Source organism: Xiphophorus maculatus, chromosome 10, assembly GCF_002775205.1.
Source record: "Xiphophorus maculatus strain JP 163 A chromosome 10, X_maculatus-5.0-male, whole genome shotgun sequence".
NCBI classification, from domain to species: domain Eukaryota; kingdom Metazoa; phylum Chordata; class Actinopteri; order Cyprinodontiformes; family Poeciliidae; genus Xiphophorus; species Xiphophorus maculatus.
This window is the reverse complement of record NC_036452.1, coordinates 4,794,190-4,809,908: the sequence shown is the minus strand read 5'-3', so window position 1 is coordinate 4,809,908 and position 15,719 is coordinate 4,794,190. Positions and strand designations below refer to the sequence as shown.

At 37.1% G+C, this 15,719-nt stretch overlaps 1 protein-coding gene across 1 annotated transcript; it reads right to left on the bottom strand.

Annotated features, from left to right (window-relative positions):
• Window positions 1-1,346: 1,346 nt before the first annotated feature.
• On the bottom strand, window positions 1,347-14,751 carry LOC102222302 (SWI/SNF-related matrix-associated actin-dependent regulator of chromatin subfamily D member 2). Its single transcript, XM_005812728.3, has 13 exons — window positions 14,166-14,751; window positions 12,106-12,290; window positions 9,988-10,030; window positions 9,772-9,894; window positions 7,645-7,764; window positions 6,838-6,933; window positions 6,292-6,393; window positions 6,035-6,196; window positions 5,555-5,652; window positions 5,226-5,361; window positions 5,019-5,141; window positions 3,417-3,518; window positions 1,347-2,496 (listed from the first exon to the last, which is right to left on the bottom strand). The coding sequence occupies exons 1-13, from the start codon at window positions 14,316-14,318 to the stop codon at window positions 2,443-2,445; spliced, it is 1,497 nt and encodes a 498-aa protein (XP_005812785.1). The 5' UTR covers window positions 14,319-14,751; the 3' UTR covers window positions 1,347-2,442.
• Window positions 14,752-15,719: the final 968 nt, after the last annotated feature.

Below are 15,719 nucleotides of genomic sequence, written 5' to 3'. Positions count from 1 at the left end.
GAAATAAAAAAATAATAACACTATTTTAAGCACTTTTCCAAATCATATTTTAACATGTAAAACGTCTGACTATAGGTAATGTACATACTTTAGAACAGTTCTTGAAGTTACAAGTGTTTACCTTAAATTCACATGACCTCCAAATGGCACAGTAGGCTCTGCGGATAAAAGAGAAGCTTTTTTTTTTTAAAGAAAAAAAAAGTCTGCTCACATGTAGGTTTATCTAAAATATATCTCATGCAATGTCTACTAAGAATTTCTTAGTTCTTCATTTAACAAATTTACTCACTGGAGAGTATCCAGAAATTTCACTTAAGTAGCTTTAGTGTAGTAAAAAGGTGTAGTGAAACTAATCCTAAAAGTAATTTTCTGCACTACTCTCATGAGAAGTGTTGGATAAATAAAAAATTAAAAAATACAGTATGTGCTTTAACAAATTATTTTAGCAATATTAAAGGTAACTAAACTCAACCACTGAGCTTAACCCATACATGGTGCAGCAATTCCTCACACCACATTAATAGCAAAATCTGATATTTAAATGGATAAAAAGAAAATCAATAAAACATTGAGTGGGAGGAAAAGGTTGTCCATATTTGCTTTAAAACCTGACAAACTGGCAGTGGTGGTTTTTCATGAGGGATTATATACCTTTGGGATTCCCACAAAAATATCAGTTGCACCCCATATTAGTATACTATTGCCAGTCAATTCAAATGAGCAACCACTATGGTCTGGACACTAAATACTAAGAATTTATCTGTGTACATCAAGTGGCTAGTGGCACTAAAGCTGGTACATGATTCAGTGTAAAAGGACTCTTTTTGAAGACTTCAGTCTAAAATACTTTGGTCAGACCTAATTTTGAAAATTCAGTTCATGAAACCTTTAGTCCACTTGTAAAACCCACAAAAAGAGCATGCAACGCTTCCTTGGTATCATCAATCTAGACCAATTCCTAACAGATCAATGTTGTTAGTTCATGATTCTGATTAGATTTTTATTTTTTTGCCAACTAAGCTTCTTTGGGACTGGGTATGCCCAGCGTGCCATTAAATGTGAGAACCACCACTGTAAACCGGTGTCAATTTGCAAGCCGAAACTCAGAAAGGGAGGTTGTATTTATCTTGGCTTGTAGTTGAGGAGTGGTAGTGTTTGAGTAAAACCAGATATACCTGTTGAAACGGCAGCCCTGCAGAACAACCCGAGCCCTGGGACCAGCCCAAACACGCAGCAGTAACACTACAGCACAAGCAGAGGAGGTATCACTATCATCTGCTGTGACCGTGCAACAGAAAGCATTGCACAGAAATGCTCAACTTTTCATGAAATAAAAAAAAAAAAAAAAGATTTATAAGTATATTTATTGAAAAATACCTCAAATGTATAAAAGATAAAAGCTTTTGAACAAACAAGCCAACATTTTACAAAGAAGCTTTCCAAAAATACTTGTACACATTTCTTATTCACAAAACACATTTTGGCACAATACGGTGGAATGGTTCAAACCTTTACAGAGGATTTTAATTAAACTCTTCATAAGTTCTAAAGATCTAACACGTTGGAATTTGCACTATTAATTATTAATAAACTTCCACAAAGTCTGCCAAGATTTCTCCTTTTGGTCTTAAAACAATGATAAACACAAAGAAAATAGCATGTAAACCTTCAGAAGGTAATGGTGAAAGCCAGTGAAGTGCTTTCTCACATATCAAATCTTAAAAGACTATTAAAAACATAAACAGCACAAATTACTCAAATATATTTTTGCATAAAAAGAGCTTCCTGTTCTGATGTCCTACAAATAATGGGATGGTAATTTTTAAAATGCTTTGAAGCATTTACTAGACACTGGGCACTTTGGGTATTTAAATGTTACTTCTCTTTTTTTAAACGTTTTGTTGGCTCTAGTGGCCTTTATTTGAAGGTAGTTAAACAGGAAAGAGTAATGAGAGAGGAGGAAGACATGTGGCAAATGTCGCCAGGCCGGGAATCAAACCTGCGACCACCGACTCGAGGATTATGGCCTCAATATGTGGGCTATGCTTTGCCCCTGCGCCACCACAGCACCTCAAAGGTTACTTCTCTTTAATATGAGCAAAGACCCCTCTAGTAAATGGTAAATAAAATAAAATAAAAAATAAAATACAGCACCAGCACTTATTGGTTTTCAGGATTTTGTACCATATATAAAATATGTAAAACAAGGCACCTTTTTTTTTTTAAATGCTCACAATGACAGACAATGCCAAGCAAATACTTTACTACATAACACATAAATCATCACTTTTGTCCCACTTTCTTGCCAAGAGAAAAAGGCTGTGTTAAACATTTTAACCTGCAAGAATGGCTGAACTATTTCCAGTTTCAAAGAAGCAGATGTCAAGATTGGATGAGCTGACTTAAGCCGACCGGTGGCTACGAAGAAACGAGAATCCGTCTTTAGGTGAGTCGGATGCCCAACACTTGCTCCAACTCCTGCTTCCTCTGCTGCACCTGAAACAAAGATGGTTTAATGCAGACATGTCAAACTGATTTGGCCCTTTTGGGTCAAATCAAGATCATAAATGTTTTTAAAGGGCCACAATGTACTGATCAAATCAGTTAAACTGTTAAAATATAAATGACTTCTTCAAATTAAATAATACTGAACATCTTTTCAGTCCTTCCACGATTTCGCAATTGTTATGGTGATTTTCTTTTGCATTAGAAAAGTGTTTGTGGTAGTAATTTAGAAATGTTTGAGACTTTTTATCACTCGCCACATCATTATGGATTGTAACTCAGCATTAAGGCTGAGGCAGCTGTTTAGTAAAAGTAAGAAGCCATAATTTAAATTCAATGTTTTGCTCCATTTTTGCAAAAAATCTGTAATAAACTTACAATTATACATTAGCGCAAAAAAAGTGCAGGGATTTGATGTTTTTGTGTGAATTTCCACAATAATTAAGAAACTGGAGGGACTGATTTATGCAATTTGACAGTAAACAGATAAAAACGGCTTTGAATTGACTGATAAAATAATATTTAAACACACTGTTATCTTGATGATTCTTTTTATGTGTCACTTTAGAGTCTAGAGGGCATAAAAAAAACATAAAATGCTATAGTGGGCCAGATTTGGCCACCGGGTTTGACACGTGGTTTAGAGTATGCAAACAGTAACAAAAAACAATCTGCTAATTAACCTGTCACTTTGCTTAGCACTTTAAAATTCAATTCAGCTTATTTATACAGCAACAATTCACAACACTTCAAGGCACAAGATCAAGAGTACGATGATGAGAGCGGGGAGGTTGGTGAATGTTTTTAATAAATAAAATTGAGTCTAAAATAAAATTAAAATTTACATTTAGACTAGAAACTTTAACAAACATTAAAGTCACCCACTAAAAACAGTGATAGTTTGTTCTTACTTTGGAATAGACATATCTGCCCACTGCTTCAGGAACCCAGGGTTCCTGGTAGAACTCAGTTTTTCGCTCTTCTTCTGGGTTTCCTGCTACATCGGTCATCAGCTGGTGGAACAGAAACGCTTCATGAATGCAGTGAACCATATTCCAAACCTACACAAACCTTTAATCACAAAGCCTGAAACCTGAAAACCTGTTTATGTGAATAAAGGCACAACCGAAGAGCAGGAAAACAAATGAAATGTAGACAGGTTAAGCCTTTTAAGCCCAAAATTCATAGTTGGTGGGCGAAAGGTTTTACCTCATGACATGTTTCTAGACATTTTGTTTCAAGTCTGACACTCCTGAGCTAGAGTATAATTATTTTCTAAACTAAGGTGAATTTGAGATGTCTAATCATACCCTCATTATGGGGTTGGTTGAAAGTTTTGTATATATTGGATTAAGTGTTTTGCTGACATCACAGTTTGTGTTTCATGAATGCAGGCTGTGTTTCTGTGTGTGAATGTTTTCTGTAGTCCTGCTAAAAGAAACGGAGCAGCTGAGAAGTTTTTTAAAGAAAAGCTTTAGATTAATTTAAACCATTAGAAACTTATGAATAAGTGAGCTAAATAATTACTTTACAATAAACAATTTACATACTGGAGAACTCTCTTCAGTTCATTTTAATTTGCTCCCTAATCAAGTCTGATGGTAATTTCCAGCACAGGAGTTTCCTTTATCTATGTCTACTGTCAGCTAAAATGGAAAGTTAAATGATTAAAATTTTTCGTGTCATTATTTGTAAATAAACCACTTGAAGAAACTACACTACTCTTTTAAACATTTACAGAGGTTCTACTTTAACAAAGATAAATACTGAGTAGTTTTTCTTTATAGTTTAGTTTCATTTTGCTTTGACTTCTTGTCTAATCAGTTTTTAGAGCGCGTTTGCTAGTTTTTAGTAGTTATTAGTTAAATATTGCTTAGTTTTAGTTTAGTTTTTATTAGTTATAGTAGTAGTTTTTGTTTTTCCATACTTTGGTTAACATATTTTGGTGCAGAATTCAAAAAGGTTAAAGTATTGTATTGTGATTATCTATACCTCGACTCTAACGTATAATCAACAGAAGATACAATTTTCAAAAAATTTATTCAATCATTGTTGAACAACCAACTGACTCTTCTGTTTAATCCCAACTTTTGCAGTCGCCATTTTGCAGACAACCGAAGTGCCACCAGGAGGATTAAGGGTTACAGTAATTTTCTGACAGCTGACGTAATTTCAGTATGTTTTACTTAGTTTTATAGTCACACAATATAGTTCTGGTTAGTAATAGTTTCCCCCCCATTAATTACAGTTTTTATCTATTTTAGTTAATGAAAAAGTTCTCAATTTCAGCCGTCGTTATTTTGTTCGTTTTAGTTAACTATAAAAACCTTAATTCAGAACCTCTGAGCAAAATATTGTGTTAATAATTTATACAGTTTAACTTCCAAGCAGTATTTAAAAAACATTTTAATCTGTATTAAAATGAGGTTCTATAAACACAAGAGATGTTATATTGACTAACATCCAACAAAGACTCCAGTATTAAGCTGGTAGAAAAGTTTACATTTATTTACCTTCAGATCTCTGCACTGAGACTTCAACCAGTCCTTGATGAACTCTTGTGGATTATTGCTGAAGCTCAGCATGAAGTCTCTCTCCGTCTTCAGCTGGTTAATGTATTCAATCGTTTCATGGATCTGTAGCAAGCAGAAGAAATGTTTCACTCTCTCAGTTTTATGATGAGGATTAAAAACGTTTGGGAATAACTGTTCAGGTCCGACCTTCATTTCAAGAGCAGCAATTTCCTGTTGGTTGGTGGTGGAGGACAGGAAGCTGTTCATTTGGCCTTTCAGAGGGTCGTCCACCTCTACGTCGATATCATAACAGGCCGTTTTCTTCTGATCGGTGGGGTCCACACTATACAGAGAAAACACACAGGTGGAGAGCTGCTGCTAATCAGGGTTTGATTTAAACGATTTCAAAGAAAAATCAAGTTCAGACAACAGGACAGTTTTCAACTGTCCCTCATTTCAGGAGAATGTATATATATATTTTTAAAAAAGAAGCAAACCACACCCAAACAGAGATTGGACAATAAATATTCCTTTACCTGATGATGTGATTAATGATGATGGGGTCGGGGTGGTGCAGCAGGCCTGCTAGTTTCATGGGAATGTCAGAGAACTTCATGCGTGGACAGCCGAAAATCTGAGATATGTTACAATAATCAATCAGTAAAATGCCTCAAAAAGGTAAATATCTGTGCAATACATGTCAAAGAAAAGACAAGGATATAACTGAACTTCATGAATGCCAGCGCTGACTAAACTAAGCTGGAACTTCTGGGCCACAATCCCATCATATAACTTTACAAAAAAACAACACTGAGCATCACCAAAAGAACACTATGCCCAGACTGAAACATGTGGGTGACGGCTCCAAATATCTGCAAGAAAGCTTAAGTTGAGGAGGGATTTCCTTTTTTGGTATCGAAAGGAATCAAAATCAACAAATTTTCGGCTTCAGCAGAGGATTTTACAAGTTGTAAAATGGTTGCCATCTAAAGCCATCAGAGACTCTGTGGCCTGACCTGTCTGAAGTAGCGGTTGCAGTTGATGTACTCCTTCTCGTGGCTGTCCTGCAGCTTGTTGTTCTTGATGTAGAGCCAGAGAGCTTGCATGATGCTGGCCCGAGTCTGCGTGTGAACGCCCAGAAGACGCGCCAAGCGAGGGTCCAGCTTGTACTGCGGGGGCTGAACAGGAGAAATGTTGGCCAAAAGTGAGTCCTGGTCGACAAAAAATATATTAAACTATGAAAAAAAGAGCAGTGACAGAGGGGTTTTGCTACCTGGTGGTCAAGCATGAGCAGAAGAGTGCATTTTACATTCACATCGCCCGGCCTTTTCACCTGGAAACCATCCGTCTCCTGAGTGGTGGGCATTCTGTGCCACTGGGGGAAAAAACGGACAAAATTGAACAAAATTATCTTAAATTACAATAGAATGGGTGTAAATTTAAAACTCCGGGTGTAGAAAACAAGTGGAAACAAACCTGAAAAGACTTGCAGTGAAAGACTGTTTTTACAAAGCAATTAACTTTTATAAAAAATAATTTAAGATGAACAATTGTTTAAAAAAACTATTCATTGTTTTACTCCAGTAACGTTAATTTACTCTCAATTTCACAACTTTATTCTTGTAGTTTTATTATTTTTATTTTCTTAGCATAGTGAGTAAATGTATTTGTAATTACTTATAAGTACTGAAAGTCATGTAAGCTGGTGTAAATATTGGATATCTGCTGCTTTGGATGTTTAAACACTGTTTAAATGAAGAAAACGCAAGGAAACCACCTCTTTTGATAAATCATGTGAAGCTGGATCATTGCTGCGTACCTCTACTAAGTGATTGTCAGGTCCATAAAGCTCCTTATCGAGCTCAATCACCAGACTTTTGAAGAAAGAGGAGAACTTCTTCTTCTGCTTACCAGGCTGAAAAAAACCCAGGAAGAGACAAAGAAAGGGAGAGACAGAGAGCACAAAGACTGTGAAAAGCCAGCACAACACATTGGCCTCAGTGTTTCCTTACTCTGCAGTGTCAGTCCACAACTGCATTGTTTAGCTCTGACCACATCGGGAGTGAGGAACCAAACTGTTGAGTAGAAAAAGCTGTTGCACCCCCCCAGCCTTCTCGCTGCCCTGTCAAAGCCTGTTTGCTCAACGTGACCCCTCTCACTCCTTCCCTGACATCCCCTTTTCCTTTTTTTCACTTGCTCCATGCGGCGCTCCTACGCATGCCTGAACCAATGAGCAAGAGGGAAAAAATTAACAGAAAGAGAGAAAAAAAAAAAACGATCCATCTTCTGTGGCCCCAGATGACACAATGAGCCGGGCTAGAATTGATGGAGGGAGGGGAGGCATGTCAGCTCTTGGTATGCAACGGCCAGTGGTTTCAATTCCGTGTTTCAACAGAGAGTGAGCTTGCGTGCGTGCGGGCGTGTGTGTGTGTCTGTAAGTGTGTGAGAACTTTGAGCTGTTGTGGGGTGGGATAGGGGAAAGCTGTAAACGCACATCTGGCTACGCGGTCTGAGCCAAGGACCAACTGCAACTCGCAGGAACACAGCAACGGGGAATCAGAAGGCAGCGAGCAAACGTCCAAACAGAAACAAAAGGTCCGGTTCCCCAGCTGCGCCGTCCACTTACTTCCTCCAGGAGTTTGCCTTCCACTCTCAGCTCCCAGGAGGACACTTTCTCAGATTCCTCTCCCTCCGGCTTGCTGGGAGTGTAAGTGTTGGAAATGTAGATGCGAAGCTTGCGCTTTTGCTGCGTCAAGAAGAGAAAGAAGAAGAAAAAAAGAGGCTGTAAATTTAGGCCGGTGTAACGGCTCCGATGCAACAGCTGTTTAATAAAACCTGTTTCTGATAAATGGAAGGTTCTACGCACGCTGGCATGAGTCAAAAAAGCTCTTAAAATAAAGAGCTTTCTGAGTCTTAAATGGAGAAATTCAAGTGCAGCTTTAGAATTAAGGACATTTATCGTATCCCTCATCATGATAAATTTATCGTTTTACAATAAATTCAAATTCATGATGTTTAAAAACCCCGAAAGCTGCCCTTATTGTCAGGATTGACAATATATTTGCTCAATAAAAGCATCAATAAAATCAATAAAATACCAATCAGTTTGAAAAACCACTGACCGCTTGGAGTTTAGTGATTCAAATCACACTTCTTTATGCGACTGGTGTCCAAATGAAAAACATTACAACTGGGAATGTTTTTAATGTTTTATTATTTGCATTTGTGGGGCTGTGAATGCTGTCACAGTCATAGAGTTACCTCAAAAAGATATAATAAAATAGTTCTTTTTGTCAGTTTTATCTTCTGTACTGTTTCCGAAGGTTGGAGCAGACAGAGAGGAATCTTTTAACACTTTCTCTCCAGACTCATTAGTGTTCCCATTTGTTCTCTTCTCAGCTCATCGTACAAGTTTCCTATGAGATTTAGACATGGTGACTGAGAGGTGAATGGCAGAAGGTTGATTTTGTGTCTGCCAAACCATTTTAACCACATTTTTGAACATATTCCTCCTAGAAAACCCAATTATGACCATTTTATTGGTTTATTGGTGCCAGGTTTTTATTTTAAAAATCCATAAAGCTATGGACTCTAGAATCGTTCGCTGAGTCTTTTTGAAAGAAACAGATCCACAGCAGAACATCATGTCAGGTCACATTTAGACTCCAGGGAAACAGAAAATAATTGATTATTTCATCAAGAGTTTCTAGAAACTCTGATCAACTTTAAAAAAAAACAACAAAAAAAACGCATCACACACTTACAATAAAACTAGTTAGCATTTTACCAGAAATGTTATGTAGAGACTATGCTTTAGAGTGTGAATAATCACATTTAGATTTGAAAGATTTTTATGATCAAAGTTTATTTGTTACTAATAACTTACTAATAATCTTCTGTAGATTGAAAGCTCATAAAGTCCTGGAGCCATGAATCATTGGAGGTTCTCTTAGCCGTTTAATCGCAACACTTCCAGGTGATAGACTAAGCCGAATCAGAATATATCAGTTTTTTTCTTAGATTATATTAAATATGCCAGTTTTAGTTGGATCTAAGCAGGAAATTCATCCATATTTATGCACCAAATCCTTCTTTTACATAATCAATAATTCAGTGATCCAAAGAAACCATGCATGCATCACGCCGCCTCCAGGTTTTTAAGAGGTTTTATGATTTGGATCATAGCCTCTAGCCTTTTATCTAGAGTTTCTACTACACATTAATCTCGCTGTCATTTCACAAATGATTACTGTAAAATCTAGGCTGTTCTTTTAATTTTAGACCAAATGAATCATCTGCAACTTGATATATACTAAAAATTTGTTCCTGTGAACTTTTTTCTAAATGCTACTTCATGGAAAGTTTCATCTCATTGCTGAATCCTGAACAGATGTTTCTTTGAGAAGAAAAAAAAAACAGCATTAGTCTGCTGTTGTTGCCAGTGGACAGCCAGAGTTTTCACACTGCACAGTTTATTGTCAGACTGGATAAAAAATCTTTCCATAACCTAACAGTGATCTCTTTCACTTCCATTCAAAGCCCTTTGAACAACATGTTGGTCAACAGCAACAAAATTTGAATTAACTGAAGATCTGTTATGCAAATAATAAACTGAAAGAAATGCACATCAGGAATATTTCTAATAATCTTTGGTTCTCAGACAAAAACAAGCCCTGCAGCTCTTCTTAACTCAAGTTTCTGCTGCTTGAAAAGCCTGAAATCCACAAAAGATAAGTGAATGAAGAGGAGATACCATGATCGGCTTCTTGATGGCCTCCTGAATTTCCATGCGTTTCCGAGCGATAGTCTGATCCAGCTTCCTTTCAAAGGCCAGAAGATCCATGTAGGCCTGAGACTCGGGGACCAGATCTCGAATCTAAACATCGAGAAAACGGGGAGTTGTTATGTGCTCTAGTGACCTTTGATGGGTTGTTTTTACTTATGACTGTTGGGTCAAACGTATACCTACCCTTTGAGGAAGAACCTTGTCGGCCATTTTGCGCCTTTTTGCTCTAAAACAACCAGAAAACAAACGGTAAGCTCACTAACTGACAGGAAACAAGCCCTTCTATGTTGCATCTCATCACCCTTTGGTTAACCAATTTCTCAGGAACTCAGTAAAAGACCATATTTGATTATCAAATACTGGGGAATAACTTCACAGCGCAATCACACGATCACAGCCAATGTTAGCTCTTTATTAAATCTTCCTGAGGTTTCTACTGATTATTTGCTGCTCAACACACAAGAGCTGATCTGTTCTTTTAATCTAATTATACAGTACTCCCTCCCCCACTTTCATTCAGGATGATGCTTTAAGCAATTTGGCGTTCCTTAATAAACATTACTGTGTTGCTAAATAAACCCCAGAGCGCAGCAGATTCATTAAAGCTGATGCTGTAAATGTCCTTTCACGTCGCGGTGCAGCACTTTCATAAGCGTGGCGTCACCAAGTGGTTTGAAGTCAAAAATAGCCTCTTGTGTCTGTTGCTTTGAAAGCCAAAGGCCAGTCATGAGACACTGGTCTCTTCGCGTCATTGGGAGTTTTAACACTGCAGCAGCTTTCAGAGATCTTCTTTAGGATCGTTACTTTAAGGAAACACACACACACAAAAAAATAGTTTGACTTCACTAATTAGCTCCTTTGTTAAAGAGATGCATCAAAAATAAAATGATTGGAATCAGAACCGATTTGTGAATGGCTGGTCAGAAACTAAGAATCCGATCTTTTTTTCTGATCAGTGAATGCACCGAAACTAAGCTAAGTCACTGTCAGCAGCAACCTTCAGTGCAGAAGTTATTACTGAGGAAAGAACATGCACAGTTAGCAAGATGTTTTTTTAATTTACTACCAAAACAGAAGAGTTAGACATCAGGAAGCTGAACGTAATACAGCAAAACTTAACAATTAAAGTACAAATCTATAAACTCTCCAGAAAGTACACACAAAATGATCCTTACATTTATTAATGCTAACCGCACCAACTATGCTAATAGTGCTCAATGCAAAAATAAAGCGCTAACAAACGTTTAAAACGGCACTCTGTAATTGTTTGGGAAATCTGTTTACCTGCAGAGCTGTGTAAGACCAACTGCTCTTTCTCATGCACACAGTGTGTCAAAAAAATGTAATAAATGATAACTAACTATGACTGAGAAAATCCTCATGGCTTCTTTATAGTTTTAAAAAGTTAGTGGAAGAATCATAGTAGTAAATCAGCTTTTTTGTAGAAAACAATTAACATATTTTAACATGGAGCTTCTACAGTTTTCAGTCTATAAAAATAATGTAAAGAGTAACTGTCTTGGAAAGGAGAAATGCAGATATTCTGTAAATCTTTTTACCACTGCGTCCTGACTTAAGAATTTCACTTTGTAGGTTTTCAGTCATCCAGACAGAATTGCAGAGCTGAAACGATTAATAGCAAACAATTGATTATTGAAATAATCATCACCTAATTTAGAACTCGTGAATGATCGGGAGTATCCAGATTTTAAAAAAGACCATTTGGTGAAAAAAAAAAATCAGCAGTAACCAAGATAAAATTGTACAAAATATATTTTGAGTTTAAGATAAAAATACTTTTGTCTGCAAATATGTTCTACCCAAAACTCTTTGAGTGGCAGATTTAGCTTCACTTGGTTCAAACTTACTAAGGGAATGCTATATTATTGTATTTTGGGAAATCAAATTTTCAAAAAGGAATTTGTTTATTTGCATCTACTAATATTTTTCTAATATTGCATATAAAAAAAGCTTGAAGTCAAATGAGTAAAGAAAGTGCCAATGTTTTAAAACTGATTAATCGATAGATCAATTAACATCCTTGTCCTATCATCCTATAGAAATTTCATTTTTATGACAGAACCTCCAAACATTAAAAAATTACGTATCTTGATATTATTGATACTTCTTTAAAAGTCGTCGTAATCCACTAAAATCTATATCAAACCTTTACAAAAGTGATCAAATAACAGCTATAATATTCCTGATTGTTTTCATTTCTACATATTGCAGGAAAAATTCACTTTCAATTATATTACTTAATTTACAAATTATGCAGCTAAACTTATTTTGCATATTTACCCTCTTCTTGGGCCTCCCAGCGCCTCCTGCTGCTGCTGAAGGAAGCGCTTCCTTGAGGCGTCCATGCCGGGATGGCCCATGCCTGGACGCATCGGAATGCTGCCACCGCCGTAAGAAGGGCCCGGCATCTGACCCCCCATGGATCCTATGAGGCCTCCCAATCTGCTAGGAGGCATCCCAGATCGCTGGAGTGAAAAAAAAAGAGGGAGATTGACAAATAAAAGTATTGCAAAGCTAACAGTATAAAACTACAGATCTGTGCAAAAAAACATAAAATAGGTCAAACACAAAATGTATAAAACATAAAATAACTTAACAGCAGCACAGAGGCTTGAGGCAAAAAGCTGTAGCACTCTGTTGGTTCAGCAACTGTAATAACCCTTCTAAGCTCCCCTCACTATCCTCTGCAGGACCATTTTCTCTGCCGTACTGCAGTCAGAGTACAACCATGATTTCAAGTTTATCATGAATATCGAGACATTTTGGAAATCTAAACCCTTTTCTTCTGATTAGAGAAAGTTATTTCTATTTTTGACTTATTTCCATTACATTCAATCCAATCTATATTCTGGTGGTCTTCAGCCACATGGCAGTAGCCCTCCCTTTCCTCAGCAGGGCTGCAGTGGGCCAAAAGAAAAGCGTAGGAATGATGGCTTTAGTTACTCGTTTGGTCTTCAAACCCCTTAAAACCCACTGTAACTTGTCCTCAATTCAAAGCATCATCTTTTACCATAGGTTTTGACGATAAATAAAAATGTCAAAGTGTGATTTCCTTTATTATTTGATATAATGGCATGGTATTGAAGATTCCAGTTTTCATTTCTAATAAAAGACATGTGTAAACCCAAGTGTTGATCAATGCTAGAATCAAGAAATAATCTTCTCTCGGAGTTTAATGGTTGAGGGTTTTAACCCATACTAGGCCTGGTTTCATTGGGGTTTTAGAGAAAACTGCAAAAAAAAAAAAAATAAATCTAACTATTCCAATGGTTTTAAAAGTGCCTGTAATGACATGAAGTAGAAGGTAGCAGAGTGACAAGAGTTTTTAAGGGGTTGAGAATATTTGCAGTCTTGGAAAATGAACAGTTTGTGCATGGAAATTAAAAGGAAATACAATTATCCGTCATTAAAACTGCAGTTCACAAGCCATTAGCAAAATAACTGAATGCAGGCTAGCTAAAATGGTAAAAAAAAACAATAAGTTGGTTCAATTGAAAACTACTACTTTATGTGAAAGTTGTTTATTCCCTATTTTACCAACTACATGTATTAATAAAAAAATACTTTAAAATGATGCCTTAAGATTCAAATTATTTTAACTGAGGTCAAAATAATTGTTGCTTATCTGCATCAAACTAAATTAACTAAATTCTGTTACACTTTTTTTGTTTCAAACATTTCAGCAAATATAGCTGTATAGTGAAAAACAAAATATGAATGGTGGATGTTTATATATTTTGGATGGATATTATTTTCAGGTTTTACGCTGAAATATTACGAGAAAGTGTAGAACATGTGTCTTTATCTGATATCAAGTAAAATAACTGAAGCCCCGCACGTTTTCACTGCCAAAAGAAATGTCTGCTGTGTTTGTGCATGTCAGTTTCAACAATATGAACCTGCAGATGGTATAAGTGGGATAATATATGCAGGTTTGCCCTGGGGTCAGATGGTGGTGATGATAAACTGTTGTTTTCACTAACTGACAGGATGGCAATGTCAACCACGTGACTTTCGCCTTCATACTTGAACAAAACACATTTATTTTATCACTTTTTTCATATTTAACTATATGCAAAGCATCTTAAGTTTCATTAGGGGGAAAAAAAGTTACAGTAAAGAGTTGTGGCAATTTAACAGATGGCAGGAAAGTAGTGTAGAGGTCTTTCAAAGGCGGAAGTGCCATGAACAATGTGGCATTTTAACACATTGAAAATTAATTGCACTTCTATAACTTTGTATTAAATTATACAAAGCAGCTCAAATTATAAATCTTAAGAAAAACACTGACTCGATTCACTAAGTAAATGGAAGTTAAATATAAAAAAGGAAGTTCAAACCTGGTGGTATTGGGGAGTGCTGGTCATGCTCCGGGGGTAACCCGCCGGAGGCTGCGGCATCCCAGGCATCCTCATGCCCGGGATATGGCCAATATTCATGGGGCTCACAGTCGGATTCATCTGGGGAGCCGGGAAGCCCCCTCTTGATGCCATCTTCTGGATCCACAAGTGGTTGTTTTTTTTTTAAAGTGACGGAAACTCAAAGAGGTTTTGAATGTGTAAATAAAAGTCCGGAAGGCTTTTAAAAAAAAAGAAGCGCTCAACGTGAGAGAGCCTTCCGCCTTTCCTCCGCGGAGTTGCGGCTGCTTTGACAGCGAACACACTGTCAACGAAAAGCTAGCTGATGTTAGCTCGTTTCCGACCGTTTCGAGTTCCGGGGTTGTTTTTTTTTTTGCGTCCGTAAAGCCCCCTCACTTCCTCACTCACTAACTCAGAGCTGACTGTTGTTCCTCACCTCCCGCCTGCGTTTACCCTCCTGAACAAGCCCAACTTACACCGACTTGACTGCCTCACCTGGCGCCTTCTCCACAGCGCCTGACTTCAGACAAATCCGGAGTCCTAAAGCCAAACCAACTGCTCGGTCTGAGCACTGCCCACACACGAGACACCAGCGGTGCCTTCAAGTACCGTCGGAAACATCGAATGTTGTCAAGGCTTTCCGCACAGTTCCGATTTTTAACGTTTACACCTTTTTTCAGTAGAAGAATCCTTTAACTTGTTATTCTTTCATTGTAATTATACTTAGTTTTCCAAATTAATGAACGGAAGAAATTAAACTTTTACACACATCAATCCCCCCCCCTCCCTCTCGCTGCATGAAACCAAAATCTTCTAGTTTTAGGTCAATTAGAATTAGCAAAATTATTTCTATTAGCTAAATGCGCCAATAATGAGAGAAATTATTACTACTGTCTTTAAAAACGAAAGTGATTTTCTCTGTGTTAGGTTACATTGACCTTTAAGCTATCAGTCAAAACTTTTGGGGTTCCTTACACAAGCTTCTCAATACTTTGGTTGAACTCTGGCTTATTTCTCCTGACAGAACCTTTGCTTGACAGACACGTCTTGCTGGATTTACATTTCAGACAATGGAACAAACAATAGATATGTGAGATCTTCAAAGCTCGTGATGTTGTTTAGGAACTGAACCCCGTTTTAAACTTCTCCCAAAACGTTCTGCTGTTTTCCTTGTTTCATAATCCCATCTGCTCAATAATGTTCTCCAACAAGCCTCTCGAGAGCTTCAAAGAACAGCTGGATTTATACTGAAATAAAATTACTCACAGGTGCACTCTATTTACTAAAATGACGGACTTCTGAAGGTACTTTGCTAGATTTTGTTTATGGGTAAATGGGGATGAGTGCATGTTTGCCAGATCTTTAGAGCTGAGAGTGACTCAGGTATGACTGGGTGAACTGATTGTTAAGAAAAGGGTTATTCTTTTGGGGGGGAAAACAAAACAAAGAACCAATTACTTAACAATTAATACAAAACCAAAATAGAGTCACTGTGTGAGGAAAACTACTGCATTATTTTGCGTTTATTAGACTTCT